General features: G+C 37.8%; 1 protein-coding gene across 3 annotated transcripts in view; it reads left to right on the forward strand.

Annotated features, from left to right (window-relative positions):
• The first annotated feature begins 8,026 nt into the window (after nt 1–8,026).
• Kcnj3 (potassium inwardly rectifying channel subfamily J member 3) overlaps nt 8,027–17,621 on the forward strand; it is a 136,612-nt gene continuing 127,017 nt past the window's right edge. For all 3 annotated transcript variants that reach the window (XM_020154087.2, XM_020154088.2, XM_074070812.1), the window contains exon 1: nt 8,027–9,212. In XM_020154087.2, coding sequence (XP_020009676.1) covers nt 8,511–9,212 — 702 coding nt within the window. In that variant the 5' untranslated portion in view covers nt 8,027–8,510. The remainder of the gene's footprint in view (nt 9,213–17,621) is intronic.

Raw genomic sequence — 17,621 nt, forward strand, 5'->3', positions numbered from 1 at the left:
CCCTCAATCCTTCTCTTATTTCCTTCCTTCTTTGCTTTCTAATTCAGGAGAATATTTCATAATGGTGAAAGGGATATAAAGAAAAAACTTTTATATACCTATAAGCAGAAACATTATTAATGAAATTTTAAAAATATTCATGGGCTTTATAATTCAGTGGTCCCAAGTTCCCCCCTTATGTTTATTATTTAATACTGTGAAGATTAAATTGATTTACATTGTAGTCAATACAAAATGTGTACTGTTTTGCTTGGGTGCTTTTCCATTAAGGGGAAGATACTCCTGTTACCCAAAACTTATGTCCACATACATTGGACTATGGTGATTACGAGAGAGCAAAACCACCTCTCTATAGCACTAAAGGTTCTCAAAAGTCAGGTAAGAAGATCAATGGTTCTTATGCATGTGACATTTCCCAGGACAGCTCCTCTACTAAGGGGAGTGCATTTCCTACAGCACAGTGTTTCTCAGTCCCAGCTGTGCTGTCAGAACCATCAGAGGAAGTGTGTAAGCATACTGATGCCTGGGCTCTATCTGCAGAAAGTCTGATGTAATTGATCTGGAGTGGCATTGAAAGGCAGCTGTAATGCATAGCTACAAACTGCAAACTTGGAAATTTGATTTCAAACTATTCTATTCATGATTCTCCCTTCCTTTCTAACTTGCCATATCTTTGACTTTTATTCCCTATCTCTTTGTTATCCAAAGTTTCTTCTGTTTTACTGCTCTCTCCTTTATTTACTTCCTCTGTTCTATAACCCCTTTGCTCCATTAAGTCTCCTCTCTCCATCTCCTTCTTGTTTCATCATGAAACCTCAGGAACTTAAAAATATGCATCCTTACTACTTTGATGACAATAATCAAGCTAAGATCACACGGTCATGCTCCCTTGTCCTCCCTGGTCTGTGCCAAAAGGATTCATATGATTGTACCAGAACATTTATCATGTATGCAGACGTTCAGAATTGAATTGTTAGATTATAGAAGTATTTCTGGCTATTCATAACAAAACTTCTGAAGAAATACTGAAGAATTCCATCTCTCTCCTTTGTCTGAAAACCATGGAGGTGCTCCAGTGCATCTCCCTACAAGAACTTACCTTTCAGCTAGAAAGAGTGCAGTCAGCTCACAGCTTCCGGCTATAGCACTTTTCAAGATCTCATGCAGTATTCAGATGTGCTCAAGACCTACGTTTTCAAGGCTGGCTCCAGGCACTGACAGACCAGTGAGCTGTTAGGACCAAGCCATCTCTACCCAATGTGGGAGACTTCTGCTCTGGTTGGCCAGGACTTCATCAGATTTAAGTCAAAATTGAAGACTTTTTTCTACTCAACACTGTTTCTTCCACCTTTCCTATTATGGGTGTATTATTTCCTTTATGGGTAATTTTTCATTACTATAACTAAATTCTTAAGACTAGGGAACTTTATAAAGAAAAGATTTATTTAACTTCCAACTCTGGATGTTCAAAGCCTGGCATCTGCTGATGACCTTCTTCCTGACAGAGTCTTAAGGTGGTGTGGGGGACATCATATGGCGAAAGACAGGAATGGAGGGAGCAAGATCTCTGATCTTGCTCTTAATCTTCTCATATAATCACCAGTATTCAATAATGAAGGTTTCACCCTGATGACCTTATCTAATCATAATCACTTCCCAAAGTTCCCACCTCTAAATAACATAGTCTGACTAAATTACTATCTTGTTAAGACCTCACAATAGGATTTAAATTTCAACACACACACACACACACACACACACACACAGAGAGAGAGAGAGAGAGAGAGAGAGAGAGAGAGAGAGAGAGAGAGAGTCTGAGGAGACACAGTCAAACCATAGCCAAATCACAGCACAGGGTATCAGACCTGCATCATAGTTGAACATTTTTTTGATTCATCATCTTCCTTCCCCTTTTATCTTTAATTGGCATCACTTTCTAAGAAACCTCTTGCCTAACTTTCTTTCAGCATCTTCTTCCCAGGTAAACAGAACTGACACAAATTGTCTTAATCTTTTAAAATATTTTTATTTTACAAAAATATATTACTATTTTCTAATTATTGGACAATAATTTCAATCTTTTCAGTAATACATAAAATCAGAGTAAAAAAATTACAAACTCCAAATACTACTATTTGTATTTTTTCCTCTTGGTATTTTAATGTGTTTGTAAGTTTCTATAATATGGGTATAAATTATTTCTTATTTTATTCTAATTACATAGAAATATTACCCTTATGAATCTAGTTATCAAAATTTTGAGTTCTGAAATAAAGTAGCTTAAGCACAGGTAATTTAGTGCTGAACAAAATGGAAGTGATTCCAGTTTGATAGGAATTAGAAAACTCCCATTAGCTACAACAATATTTCCTAAAGAGATATGTTCTGACTTCTAATAAAACAATCCTCTTCCTCTAATCATTAAATTGAATTAAAAGTTACTACTTTCATTAACGTTATTGGTAATATATTTTTTGGCGTGATGCCTGCATCATTTCTGACCTGTGCAACCACTGGCACAGTGATAGGTATGGGGTATGTGCACACTAAGTGTCTAATAAATTGAAGTTAGTAACATTCTTAATAAGAATATATTTTGACATCTGTGACTTCACTGGTGTCTCAAAGGAGAAATCCTTACAAGGATAACTGCCACTGCCATTGATTAGTATGGGAAATTGTTACTGTTTTCTTAATGCCTTCCCAACAAAATTTTATGTCTCATAAAAACAATTATTCCCTTTTAAACTGAGCTCTGGAACACTTTTAAAAAAAAATTTTATTCCTTATTCTTTCATAAACCAGAGTACTCCAAGGTAGAGCTTTGCAGTAAAGAGAGGGTTTAAGTCAGGAAAGCCTGTCTAAATAAATGGCCTCCAAGTGACAATGGCTTATTGCCTTTCTCTGAGTCCACAGGCAGAGGCCAGGTTTTAGAGCCAAGATTAAAGGTTTCATGAGTCATCTGCCATGGTATGGCAATGCCTCTGTTCTCAAGTCTGTGCAATCAAATCTCAAACTGATTTCTCCTTTTCATTTTTTTTCTTCTTTTTTTGGCAAGAGAGAAAATAACTTCAGTATTCTTTTTTAGGATGGTTAAAAAAAAAAAGGAACACCATTCTGTTTCCCAATATTGCATATAGAAATTTCAAAAAGTGACCTCTTCCCAGATATAGCAAAACTTATGGTGGCAAGCGGAAGGTGTCACCTTTTGAAGTATTAAAGCATTAGCTCCACAGGCCTGCCCATCTCTTCATTGTACTTTTGGAAAATGGTAGGATTAAGAGTAAATCTCCTAAGTACAATATGAAAGTATTTCATCCAAGAATAATTAATATTTCTGGCCATGCAGACTGTCACATGGTGTGTCAAAGCAGCAGTAAGTGAATGACAAGAAGACAGACTCCAGGTACACTGAGATGTTCAAAGCCTTGCTTTTGTCACAGTTGGTCGATTAAGTCATTTTTAGAATTGACTTCCCAGGGGCAGAGGTTTTTTTCTTTTATATTTGATACACTCTTTTCCTCACCCAGTTCAGTTACATAATAGCATAATTGTATGTACAAAGTCATGATTTTTAATAAGAATACAAACTCATATTCTTCATTCTTACAGTTTTCAGGATATTACTAATTTTGGACAAATAGACATTGTCAGAAGTTCTTTCCAGAAAGAATAAATATGTAGTTTGTTCTTATTGGAGTTTATTGTTAAATGAAGCTTTAGAACCCCTGTCCCCATGGAATCTGTATTTGTTTGCTTACAATCTACTACTCTATCTTTGAATATTAGATGCCAAAAATTGATTGTTTATTCTGCAGTTACATTTTCTAGATTTTATTGACTTTTGTGTCCTGGTCTGAAATTCTATGCCTTATCCTCCTTTGACCTACTCTGCTTACAGAGTTTCCCCTCAGATCATCAGAAAGCACCTGATTAGGTGGCCTTCTGTCATCTGTTCCCCACACATACTGCCTGGCTTTGGCATGGTGGGGCTGGCTGTATTCCAGAACCTCATACTGGAGGCAGTTGTCCTTACAGGGAAAGATGAGTTTGGTTCATCTATAAGTATTTTCAAGGAGTTGGACTCAATGTCACAGAGAGGTCAAAGCTTCAGTCATATTCAAAGTGTGACATGATGGCATCCTTTAAAATATTTAACTTATCAGGAACTACTGTGTCTCTAAAAGAATAGAGAGCTTGAAAAATGAGCAAATATGTTTTGGAATCCCTGCTCCACTGTTTTTCTAGCTATGTAATACAATTACTACATTCCAAGCACGTAGTCTGGTACATTAAAGTGGTCTCTTAATAATAGTTAGGGCTTCCCAAAACTGTAATGAATATTTGGCATATGTGAGACTAGGATGGACAACTGAAGTACTAGATAGCATCAGAATAGTAGCAGGTGGATGCTCAGTGTGCTTTCCCTTTCACTGGGAGAATATTGGTGAATTTTAAGATGAAATATAAGTTCAAATATGAAAAATGCCACATTGCAAATCAACAGGAATCAGAGTAGAGAATGGATAGATTATTGTTAATGGGAGGATAAGGGAAGCTTTATGGAAGAAGCTGCCACTGGAATAAAATATGAAGAAATTCTTTCATGCCCTTGGATACTAGCATCTGTGGCTTGGATTTCACAGGGATAGGAAAAGGACATTATAAGTGATGAGAAATAAGGAGAGCAAATGAAATTAATGTAGGGCATGAAGGTAGGAAATAATCTGGAAGATTACCGTAGGACATATTGGAGGGCTTTAGATCTCAACATCAATGAGAAACCTGGTCTGTAGAGGAGGGAGGCTCTCATATGGGTTAGGAGGCCTAGATTCTTTTATAACTGCTGGCAACAGGCAGTGGAGCACACAGGTTCTGGGGGTGTCCTGCCTGGGTTCAGATCTCAGTCTCCACTTACCTACTTTGCAACATAGAGTGAGTCATTTGCTCTTTTGATTCTCTATTGGCTCACTTGTAAAATGAGAAGATTAGAGTAGGCTGGGCATTTTAAAGTACAAAATTATTTGTTCATAATTTTGATTGTTAGAAAATGGCTGGCAAAGACTTTTTCATGGAAAAGTGTATTTTCAAAATATTTAAAATCTTGGAAATAGAAGTAAACTGAAGACTAATTTGGCTTTTATTACAATGGCAAACATATGATTCTAAGCCAATAGATCTAATAATACTATCTAGAACAGTTTAAAGGACAGAAAAACTGAATGAAGTCAAGAAAATCCTTTAAGTTTAGGCCTAAAATGAAGTGGGTCTTAAAGAAGGGTAGTGGCATTTTTTTTTAAAGAGTGGGAAAATTGCTCCAGAGACATTGGACTAAAATCAAAAGGACCTGGGGCCTGGCTGAATGCCAATTTTAAAGCCAACAAGCACAGGAAAGTTTACTCTTTTTTAGAATGTTTACATTTTTTTATATTAAGTCATATAAAGTGACCTGATTTAGTGATGACTTAGAGAGAGTTTCAATGCATGTAGAGATTCTAGGGACATAGATTAGCACGTATTACTAATCCAGTAAATATTGATCTAGCATGTGACAGGTAGTGTTCTAGGTATTGGGGACATAGCAGGGAACAGGAGAGACAGGGTGCTTGCTCTTGTAGATCCCATGATCTATGACTGGTAGTGATGCTTTCTTCAAATAAATTAGTAATTAGTTTCTTCAAATCAATGAAGAAAAAGTGTCATGAAGATGGTTGATGTGATAGGAGGATCTGGGTACTAACCAGAGGAGGGTGCGCTGCAACTGACAGCTGAATGACTGCAGGAGCATGGAGTGTCAGAACATTGTAGGTAGAGTGAGCAGACAGTGCAGAGGGCCAGGGATAGGCTTATGTCTTCATGTGTTTCAGGAATTAGAAGAAGCTAGCTTGCCAAGGGCAAAGTGAACTGAGGGGGAGTAGTCAGAGATGAGATGAGAATATATGTTAGTTCACAGTGTGATGCCAACTCCAGAAACCCATTCATAATCTCTTCTTCGCTTTGTTGAAACTTAACAGCCCAGTATATAACATCCTTCAGAATAAAAATAATAAAACCACATTCACTCTTTTTCTCATATCAACAATGGGCAAATGTAAAACTCCCAATTTTTTAAAAGGAGAAAACTGGGGCTTAAAAATGTTCAGCTACTTGCTCAAGGTCACACAGCTTGTAAATGAGATAGTGGAGATACAAATCAGGTCTTATGACTCCAGGACCAGAGCAGTATTCACTTCCCAGGGTGTCACTTTCCCTACTTATGTAATCCTAAAAGTATAACAGAAAATTACTGACCTCTTATCAGAGAGCTTGTAGGAGAAGCACCTGTAACTGGAGATAGATCTTTTAATAAAGTGACAGTGAGAGTCTCCTACTATGGCAGACATACACTTGCCTGCACTAAGGTTTAGGGGTAGAGAGGCAGAAGGGAGTGGCTATTGGCAGGGAATTGGGGGAGTGATTATGTATTTATTTTTCCTTGCACAGAACATCCCTTTGTTTTATAACAACATGATTTGATGACTTTCCAACAAAATCAACTTTATGTATCTGGATTGACTGAAATATGTTAAGATACAATGGCATTTTAAAACAAACATGAAATGGGCACATGAGCTGGCATTTACTCACTGTAAATGGGCACTGTATTAGCTATTTTTGCACTTTGCCCCTCCATTATGTTAACTGCCAGGCTGGGGCCATTAACATCCAGCCTTTTTACCTCAATTACGGCCACACATTAACTCTACAGATTCTGAGTCCTTTTAATAAAGCCATTTTCAGAAAGGATTAGGAACGTTCCTATTAATGTCTCCCCTGCATTCTGGTCCCATCCTAAAGCCCCTCTGCGTTTGCAACTTCGAGTTCTGAATATGCCTATCTTGGAGCCAGGGGGGTTCTGTGTTTTTGAAGCCTCCCCCAATCCAGGCATTCCTTTAAATGAGAGCCCTAGTTCTAGAGACGTATTGCACTTCTCTTCTTTCAGAGAGCAACATTCACTTCTTGCTGGGGGCTTTCTGATTGATTCTGGGCGGGGTGGGGGGATGAGGAAGGAGAGTTGGCTGGCGTTTGGAACAGATTTAGAGTCGCTTTTCATTGGAGGGGCTCGCTTTTCCTGAGCTGCCAGACACTGCAGGCTCAACTGAGGCGCGGAGGTGCAATTCAGGCTGGTGGAACAGCGGGGGAGGGCAGGGACAGGCGGGGCTAGCGCGGCTCTGCAGCTGATCACACGCACCAGCACACACACCTCATTCCCGCCGCCTCTGCCTGCGCCTGGCATCCTCCACCCGGGGCCAACGAGGCGCAGACAGGGAGTAGAGGAGTCGAGGAAGGAAGAAGTAAAGGTTTCTACCTTGAGACATAGGACAGAGCTGGAGCGGTGCTAGTGTTTAACCTGAAAGTCTGACCTGCAGCCCAAGGCTCAAACCTCATCCAGCATTATCGCTGTCGCCTGGAAGGAGAACACCACGCCAAGAAACCCCAGAGTCCCGCGCCCAAGTCAGTTTGTGCTCGGCACGCCAGGACCTTCTAGCCAGGACAGTGTGGTGCCTGCCCTCCAGGAGGTGTGGAGCTTGAGGGATCTGCCCTGGCGCCAATCGTGGTACACCAGAAAAAGTAGGAACAAGGAAAACAGCCTTGAGCGCAGGGTGCGAGGCTAGGCTGCCGCTGCCAGTTGCTGCGCCGCCGCCTTCTGCCCTTTCCCTCTGGGTGAGTGTCCGGCTTTGCACACTCTCCGGATTGCGGGGGTGTCTTAGCGACCCTTCAGGGTCCGCCTGAGGGCTCTGGTGGCGCCCGTGAGAACTCGGCCGCCTGCGCTCGTCAGGCGCACAAGTCTCTGGAGTCCGGAACCAGCAATTCTGAGCCAGAGGGCGTGGGTAGGGGGCGTTGCACCACTGCCCTGCAGACATGCCTTTGGGCGGGATTTTGGCTAAAAGATAGGAGGCGGGAGCGCCAGGGCAAGCGAGGAGACCTCCCGGGGAGGGGGTGGGGGGCGTGAGATCTGGGAGCTGTGGGGGGGGGGAGGGTCTGGCCCAAGCAGGTAGCTCAGCTTTGGCAGCCTGACGAGGTGGCAGGTGGGGTGGGAATTGCTTGTCAACTCATTAATTTTAAGCAGTCAGTTTGGAGGTGTCGCAGGATAGTCAGGAAGGCTGTGGAAAGGTAAGAGGTGGCCCGGGATGCCGGTGGTGGGGACAGAAAAGAGGAGCCTCGAAAAGCTTGGAGGCAAAATTGCACTTGGGTTCCTGGTCCTTACATCCCTTCTGCCTTGAGTGCCGGAGAACACTTTATTTTGTAAGACTCAGCTTGGAAAGAAAACCTCCGTCCCAGGGGAGAAGGCGAGGCACCTGCTCGGCCAGAGACCGCAGCTCCCTGCCGGGTGCGTCCCCCACCCCAGGAGCGCCTGATTTTGCCCCCACCTTTCCTCCCCCGCCCCCACCTCCTTTTTGGTGCTGGTTTGCAGCGCTTGGCTCCTGCGCCTTCGCTTCGCATTTGAATCTGGCTCTCCCCTCCGTATTATGTCTGCACTCCGAAGGAAATTTGGGGACGATTACCAGGTAGTGACCACCTCGTCTAGCGGCTCGGGCTTGCAGCCGCAGGGGCCGGGTCAGGGCCCTCAGCAGCAGCTTGTACCCAAGAAGAAACGGCAGCGGTTCGTGGACAAGAACGGCCGGTGCAATGTTCAGCACGGCAACCTGGGCAGCGAGACCAGCCGCTACCTCTCGGACCTCTTCACCACTCTGGTGGACCTCAAGTGGCGTTGGAACCTCTTCATCTTCATCCTCACCTACACTGTGGCCTGGCTCTTCATGGCGTCCATGTGGTGGGTGATAGCTTACACCCGGGGCGACCTGAACAAAGCTCACGTCGGCAACTACACCCCCTGCGTGGCCAATGTCTACAACTTCCCCTCTGCCTTCCTCTTCTTCATCGAGACCGAGGCCACCATCGGCTATGGCTACCGGTACATCACCGACAAGTGCCCCGAGGGCATCATTCTCTTCCTCTTTCAGTCCATCCTGGGCTCCATCGTGGACGCTTTCCTCATCGGCTGTATGTTCATCAAGATGTCCCAGCCCAAAAAGCGCGCCGAGACCCTCATGTTCAGCGAGCACGCGGTCATCTCCATGAGGGACGGAAAACTCACGCTTATGTTCCGGGTGGGCAACCTGCGCAACAGCCACATGGTCTCGGCGCAGATCCGCTGCAAGCTGCTCAAAGTAAGTGCTCCCCTCCCCTTCCCCTCAGGGCGACCACCACCTGGAAACCCAGACATTAACTCACCTGAGCACCACACTACCTTCTCCCTGGGTTTTCCTGTCACCACAGGTAAACTTCTTTGGGTGCGGGGCAGAGAAAAAAAGGGACGCTAGGGGACTGGGCAAAGAGCACATTTTCCAGTTCTGTTCTTTTCCCGCTCACTCCCTTGCTCTTGTTTGTATTCATTTCCGATGTGCTTATATCATATTCTGGACTACTAACACTTAAGAAATGGTGTGAGTTATTGGAGCCTTGAGGAAAATATCCTGTTCCCCCTCCCACCCCGTTGCTTTGCTCTTCGAGTGCTCTTGCTTTGTTATTAATACATTACTCCATTAAACTTATGCTACTAAAACTCAGCTAAACGGCTTTTATTTTGAAGACAGGCACTGAACTTGTCTCAACTTTTGCTTTGAGTTGGTATCTTTTGTATTATTTTTTCCTCCCACCCCAATAATATTAGCAGGTGGATTATTCTAGGCACAATAAGCTTAACTCTACTTGTCATCTTTTTAACAAACATACAGACCCAGGGAGCAGTTAATAAAGTGGAAGAAGCCACACCTGATTCTTTTAAAATTTTTATTTTTACTAAATATTTTCCTAGAGAGGCTTTCTGTGAAAGCTTGAGTGCTTTTGCTGTAGGGCCTCTTGTTAATATTATTCTTAATTACCTGTTTCTATGAAGCCTTTGTCAATTATAGATTTCACTTGAAGCCTTTTAGCATCCATTAAAGAAGATTGCTTCCTACCATCAGTGGTGTAAATGCTAAAACAAATTGCACCTAGAGTGGTTATTAAAGTAAGGTCCTTCCAGTCATTAGAGGGCACCACCACAAAGAAGACATGTCCTCCCTAGTCACTCACCCAGTTGGGCCTGAGGAAAAGGGATTAAAGCCTAGTTTTCTCTCTAGGTGTCATTTACAATTCCTTGTTTTTTTGTTTTTTGGTTTTTTTTCTCTCCTAAGGGATTTCCTTTAGTAATGTTCATAAATTGAATAATGGCGACCTCAAATGAATAGTTCATAAATTGAAGATTTAGCTGAGATTACATAGAGAACCATAGTCAGATTCAGAATTTAAGTATTAATAAATGGACAATCTGATACCACTGAAGTTGAGACTTTTGTATATGAAATTTCAGTGTTTACTGTGTGAGTATAGATTGTTTTACACAGACCCAAATTATGTTTTAGTTAAAAGTGATTGAATGTGATTTAAAAAGTTTTGCACTTAGACATTTTCATTATTTGCTTAGAAGAGCTTACACTGATCATTCTTGACCAAGTTACTCAGTACAGTGTTTGAATTAAAACACTCTGTCACTTCACATCCTGTGCATATTTCCTATGCTATATTAGTAAACAAATTTCTATTGTGTATCAAAGTGTAAAATTATCATCCTGGTTCTGATGTACATTTCATTAAGATAACTGAGTAAGTAATCTGAGTGGATTATAGTCTCTTATCATTAATGAAGTACCTACAGTTGTTGACACTTATTTTAGCATATTGTTTTATTGGCCAAGGTTTGAAGTAAGTGGGTTGTTGGACCAAGTTAAGCATTTGTGTTGTAAACATGTTTATTGAACTGGTAACTGTTGTATATATTTCTTTCAGTGCATTTGACCAAGATACATTATCTCTTTCTTTAGGTTAGGCTTACTGGGCAGATAAAAGCACTTTGATTGCTAGAATAGTGCCAAAGTCTCTGTCAGGGAATCCATGTTTTATGTATTACTTTGAGACTTTTATTGAAGAATAGTTTACTCTTTACCGTGTTGGTTAGGCAAATGGGTATTCAAAAAGTTATTTATTGTTATCCTCTAGTTTTTCAGATATATAAGATTATTCACTAAAAAAAGTTTTTTCCAGCAACATGTTTTAATTGTTTGTAGACATTATCAAACTTTAATTGACAAATTCAAATGTAATTAGACTAGTCTACATATTAGTTACACACACACACACACACACACACACACACACACACACACAAAGATGCAATGTATCTGAAGCACAGGATCTCCACAATGGTGCAGGTGACTGATAAAGATTTTTCTACATAATGCCATATATCCCATATGCCATAGAGTGTCTTGGTTAAGAAATAAAAGGTTTATAGTATTGACACATTTGGAGCAAGGTGCTATATTAACACAAGGTGATAAATGCAATGTCTAATTAAGATAATAGAATAATGCTCCTATAATGTCCTTTACTGATGGTTTGTCAGGCAAACGTCAGTGCTGGAAGTAAGAATGATTAAATTTATATTTAAACAAAATTATAGTGAAATTCACCAATGGTTTTTGAGAAGTAAAAGGGCTGAACACTGGCAGTTCTTCAAGCAAGCCCATTAGTGTAATTTGTTTGAGATTGTTATTTTCCTGTAGGTATGGTAATTAAAAGGATTTCTTACAGTTTTGTAATTTCCTTAGATTTCATTGTAAAAGAAGTCATGTTTTATTGGGGAACTAAAAATATTCAACAAAATTAGAGGGGAGATTAGTCTTTAACAAGTTGCTCTTGTTCTGTCTTAGTGCATTGAAGTGACCTAAAACAGTCAACTATGTTGTGGGAGAGAAACTATTACTAAAAATCTGAAAGTTATAATATTTTACTATCAGTTTTATGCATTCTTATTATTAAATATTATTACACATATTCAATTTCCTATTTTAACATTTTAAATGTACATATTGTCTTTAATACAGTCTACATAAAATTTTTGAAGCAATAAGAACCAGTAAAATAGTTGATGATAGTAATTATTGTGTGTGCATATTCTTCCTGTAACCTAATTTAATAGACATTTTTTCTCTGCTGTTTTTTTATGTCCTAAATAACAGCTTGTTCATTAGTATAAACATGGAGTTTTTTTAATGATTAGAAAGCACTTTTAATTCATAGGAAGACACTAAAGACAGGCATGCGACTAACATGTGCTACCATGAAGTTTTCCATGCATAATTATTTTGAAGTCTTTTAAAGTGAAATAAAGGTGATTTTTATTTAATTTATATTTCTATCTTTCCAGCTTGAAAATACTGAATTTTTTTTCTAGCAATGAAATATAGCTATTCTAACTTTATGCCTGGAAAGGTCATTCCTTCTTTCTACTCAGTAAAGAATAAAGTAGATTAAATTAAAAGGTAAAGTGTATATTTTGAAGTTGTTTTTAAAAATGTATGATTTAATTATCAATAGAGCTAGAGTAAGCTAATTTAAGATGAATCCTCTTAACATTTCCTCTTCTCTTTACCATATGGATTTTTTTACTTGAATCATTCATTTATTTTACTTGCCATTTTTTAATCTAGAGAAAAGGGACTAATTAATATCATGGCTGTGCTAATTTAATATACTAGCCTTAGAAAGATTTAATAAAAATGCCAGTATTAGGGAATTGAAATCTCTGTGCCTGAAATGTTAGATACTGTAATAGAGTGTTGGGTCAAAAAATTTGGAAATCTCACTTTTTCTTTCCTGTCAATCTAAGTCTTAGACATACAACTTATTATAGCAAGAACTAAATAATCTTTAAGGCACTGTTCAATAATTTATAAACTTATTATTCAAAGGCTATCATATATATATGCATGCATATGTGTATGTATCATATATATGCTTATATTTACTCAAACCTTTTCTTAATACAGTAAATATGAAGTCAATTATTGCTGCGTCTGTATTTTGAAAGAGACAAAGATGAACTTTTCTCATGGAAACATAATTTTATTTCTTCATATTGCTATTTATTGTCATGAATCATCACTCTTTTATCAGGAGGCTGGCTATACAACCTTTAACTTCCATTTACTGATTTACTGAAAGGTAATGGAGTATATTCCTTTCCACTTCTAACACCAGATATGTTGTTTTTGTATCCATCTTTTCTATTCTCCATTTGTATGGATACTCAAAATTGGATTCTGTGTGGTTTCCCCATGTGGATGTGATCCAGTGTGAATGCTATAGAAAAAAAAGTGTTGTCTATAAAACAATTAAGCTCTTTATCCTCTTCATATGTCCTAACTTTTTTATTTCTAGTGCTGGATATTGAACTTAGACTCTCATGCATGCTAGGCAAGCACTCTATCATTGAGCTACATTCACAAGCTAGGACAAACTTTGTTTGTTTTGTATTGCAAGGGATATAACCCAGAGTCTTGCAACATGTTACACAAGCACTGTACCTCTATGTTATATCCACAGCTCTATTCTAAAACTTTATTGACCTTTAATCACAATAATTCCTGGATCACAAGATTCTTAGATTTTCTCTTATCTTTATTGAGTTCTCTGCATTCTATACCTTGCCCTTAAATATGATTATATTTTGACTCTATACGGCCTTACTTTTATTTTTCTCACCAATTGATTGGTTAAGTTGATTAAGTTGAATTTTCTTTTTAATATTGAGAAAACAATTTACCTTCTTTTTAACAAATTAAATCTACAAGTTCTTTAATAGATCTTGGGTTCTTTCTAAAATCTATAATTATTCTTTTTTCAATAATAGCAATACTTTTTGTTTGTTATGGTTTTTTACTTTTTTATATGGTTCCTAAAAAGAACAGGGTGGTTTGTGTTCAGAAAATGAAATATGAGCAATAATAAGGGACTTAAAGAGCCACAAAAAAACCAGCAGTAGGTAAGAACAATGATAAAGGGAAGCAGGGGGAAACATTTGATGGATTGGAGGGTGTTTGGTGAGTAGGAGGAGAATATGGAAGTAGGGTAACAAATCCTGTCCATAGTAATTATAAATTCTACAAAGGCCCTTAGGGAATTCTAAAGCTGCTCTTTCATTTAAGAAGGACAAAAGCCTCACATTATCTATTACAAGATCTATTACAATGCATTCTATATAAAGTACTTTGTTTTCAGACAAAAATAAGTATTTTATGGTTTAATTAGCTTGGTATTAAAAATCTTTATTTTAGACTTGCTATTGGTCATAGTTTTTCTATCTGAATATTTATGGAATTTCAAACTTAAGAAGTCTAAATAAGTGTACAATTTTTAAATCAGACAATCTAGATAGAATTCTAAGTCTATATTCTTGTCTACTTGACTTAAATTTTGATCTGAGTGTCGTAATTGCTGTTAATCACAAAGGCACTCTTATTCTTGATCCTGGAACCTATTTTTTTGTCTTTTTCTCTAATGTCAGCTTCTAGATATTATTCTGACCTTATTCTGATCTAGCCTTTTTTTTCTGACTTCATCATATACTCAACATATGCAAACATGTACATGCATACTACAAAAAGGAGCAGTAAAAGTGTAGATTAAATGGTGGGCAGGTGGTAGGAAAGAATGACTTGCCCTCTCTGTCTGAGCCTCTTTTCCTGATCATGGGCCCTGTGGACACCTTTCCAGTGGAGACTTGTTGGAGGTGGTAGAACATGGATCAAGACTTAAAGTAAGATAGAGATACATATGGAGATTAGTTTAGGTGATGGTGGGTAAATGTTTTATTCAAATTCTCTGACCTTTACTCCAAGCTAGGAAAGAAGAATGTTACAGGTCAGAGATGGAAGAAATGTAGCAAGGACACGGATTGCATTGGTGAAGAGTTGCCCTGACAAATGAACATGGGCACATGCCTACTTATCTTCCAGAAGAAGGATGGCTAATTGTGTGCTCCTTATTCCGTGGCAGTGCTAAATGTGTATCACACAGGGTGTGTGTGTGTGTGTGTGTATGTCTTTGTATAAGCCCTCAACTGCCTTTCATCTGTGATATGAAACTTATTTATTTGAAAGTACCTAACCATAATGGTCATTTCCAGCATATGTGACTAGTGATTCATTTTTATCTATAGTCATAATTACAAGTGATTGGACTGGGGGGTGTGGCTCAAGTAGCAGAGCGCCTGCTTTACAAGCCCAAAGTCCTGAGTTCAAACCCCAGTTCCAGAAAAAAAGAAAAAATGCAAAACAAAATTATAGGTGATTATTTTGTAGGCCTTTTTGTAACTCAAAGGAATTCAAAGTCATCTGACATGAATTGCTTCTTGGAAATTAGAACATATAATATAAAGTGTGGCAAAAGTCTTAAATTCTATACATAGATCAATTTGTAATAAATGGGAAAATGTATACAGTTGAAGTATCTATAAAATGGCATGTTTTGTTATAAAAAACAACAGAAATTGTTGCTACAACTCTAATTACAAAATCATTATAAAATCCATGATGTTCAAATGACAATTTTGAATAATAAATTTAAACAAATTTTAAGCTTTAGATGTCCTCAATTTTTTGCATAGCTGTAAGAATTTTCTATATTCCAATCAGCCAGCATGACTTTATAATGATATAATGATCTTTATTTATTTTCTATGATTCCATAAAAGTGAGAATAAAAGTTGTATAGAAGCTTTTCTCAGGTCATAGCTTTTTAAAATTATGCTCTAGAGTTTTAAGAATTATAAATTTTACATTCATTGTCTTTCCTGCCACCTTTTTTTGCTTTCTTATTTATTCCACAGTTTTTATAATTATTTAATAAAATAATAAAAACTTTTAATCAGATTTTTAGAAATTAAACATTTTATCACCTCAGTCTGAAATCTAGCAATTGTTTTGAATTTGAAAAAAATTTGAATTATTTTTCACCTGCACCATATTTATTTTCATGTTTCTATTTCTCTGATTTTTTTATTAGTTTTTTATTAACTTATTGTGTAAAATAGTGGGTTTCATTTCTACATTTCCACACTGCATGCATTGGTCTTTGATCTTATCCACCCCATTACCCTCTCTTATTTGGAAAATGATCATGGTTTTGTGTTCTGTTGGAATTATGAAGTTAGCAGAGCTAAAGGAGATTAAGCGTACCAATAACAAACAGCTCTATTGATGACAGCCTTCTTATACTATGAGTCTTTTTATAACATAATGAAGACAAGTTAAATTGTTTGTTCTTCCTACTGTCAAATATTTCTAAGTGAAATATATTAGTTGATAGCTAAATAAGGCATGTGAAACTGATGGAATATCAGTGCTACTGCTTTTATCAAATACTCAAATTGGAGATCATTGTTTAATTTTACAAAGGCAAATTCATATTTCCCTCTGTATCTTTTCCTTTCGTGTACATGTATATACAAAGTTTTCTTAAACAAAAGTTCTCAACTTCTTTCACTCCACTTATGGAATATAAAGCCTTAAAAAAAACACTTTGCTGTAGCTATTCTCTGGAACTGCACAAGAATTAAGAGACCCTAAATTAGAATTATTTAGATCCTGGAGTGGAATACGTATGTCTCTGAAAATGAATTTTGTAGGTATCTGTAGATTTCTGGAACTTTGAATGTATCTGGCTGAGCAGTGATAACATAACTTGGCTCTAGTCAGCAGCTCAGACTTCAAATACTTTCAGCTTTCCAAGCACCTGCCACTTTTACTATCACACCCTTCATTTCTGACCTGCACCAAAGCCTTCTATCTAATTCCAGCTATTAACAGGCTTCGTAGTCTATTACTAAGTCAAAGAAGCAAACAAAAATCAGGGATGTGAACATATTCATAGCTGAACTATTTTAAGGTCTAACATAATGTAAGTGGACCTAGATGACGAAATTGTGAATGTGTGTAGTGAGTCTCAACCATTTAAAGTAATGAAAAAATTCAATGGGTATGTATGGAGTGTGTGCATGAATGCATGGAAGTCATCTTTCAAAGAAATGCAAATTTTCATACTCTTCTTGTAGTGTTTCCTAATAGGAAGACTTGGATATGATACAGAGCATTGGCGGGGGTAGGATTGGGGGTGGGAGGTGGGATCACCTGGTATCATTTTGAGTATATAGAACAAACACTTAAAGTAAGAAGCTGCATCTGAATGGAACAGATCCGTGCATGTTTAAGTCTAAATGACCTATATCTGAATAAACTACTTTGCTAAAAATAAAATATGTCTTATTACAGACTGGCATTCTCCTCGTAGTCTGCCTGTTTCTAGGCCACTTCTTCTTTTCATGGGTTGTTGAATGATTAAGGAATATATAATTTCATAGCTTACTCTAAACCTCCTTATAATGAGACACAGGTATAAATAACAGATACATAAAAAAGGGAGGCAAATTTTAGCATTGGTATAAATGTATGATAATTAGAAAAAATGTAATATTTAGGAAAAATTATTTTAAAATAAATGGCAAATTGAGTGTTTGAAGAATTATTATTGCCAACACTACCATGTAGTGTGGAAAAAGCAGAGCTTAGAATAGTCAGTAAAAGGACGAAAATTTTTATCATTAATTATAAATATCAGAATACCACCTTGTGTTTATATAGCACCTGTTTCTTACTAGGTGAGAGAACAATGACACAGGATTTTTGTTTCTATTTATT

This window comes from Castor canadensis, chromosome 4, assembly GCF_047511655.1.
Source record: "Castor canadensis chromosome 4, mCasCan1.hap1v2, whole genome shotgun sequence".
Classification (NCBI taxonomy): domain Eukaryota; kingdom Metazoa; phylum Chordata; class Mammalia; order Rodentia; family Castoridae; genus Castor; species Castor canadensis.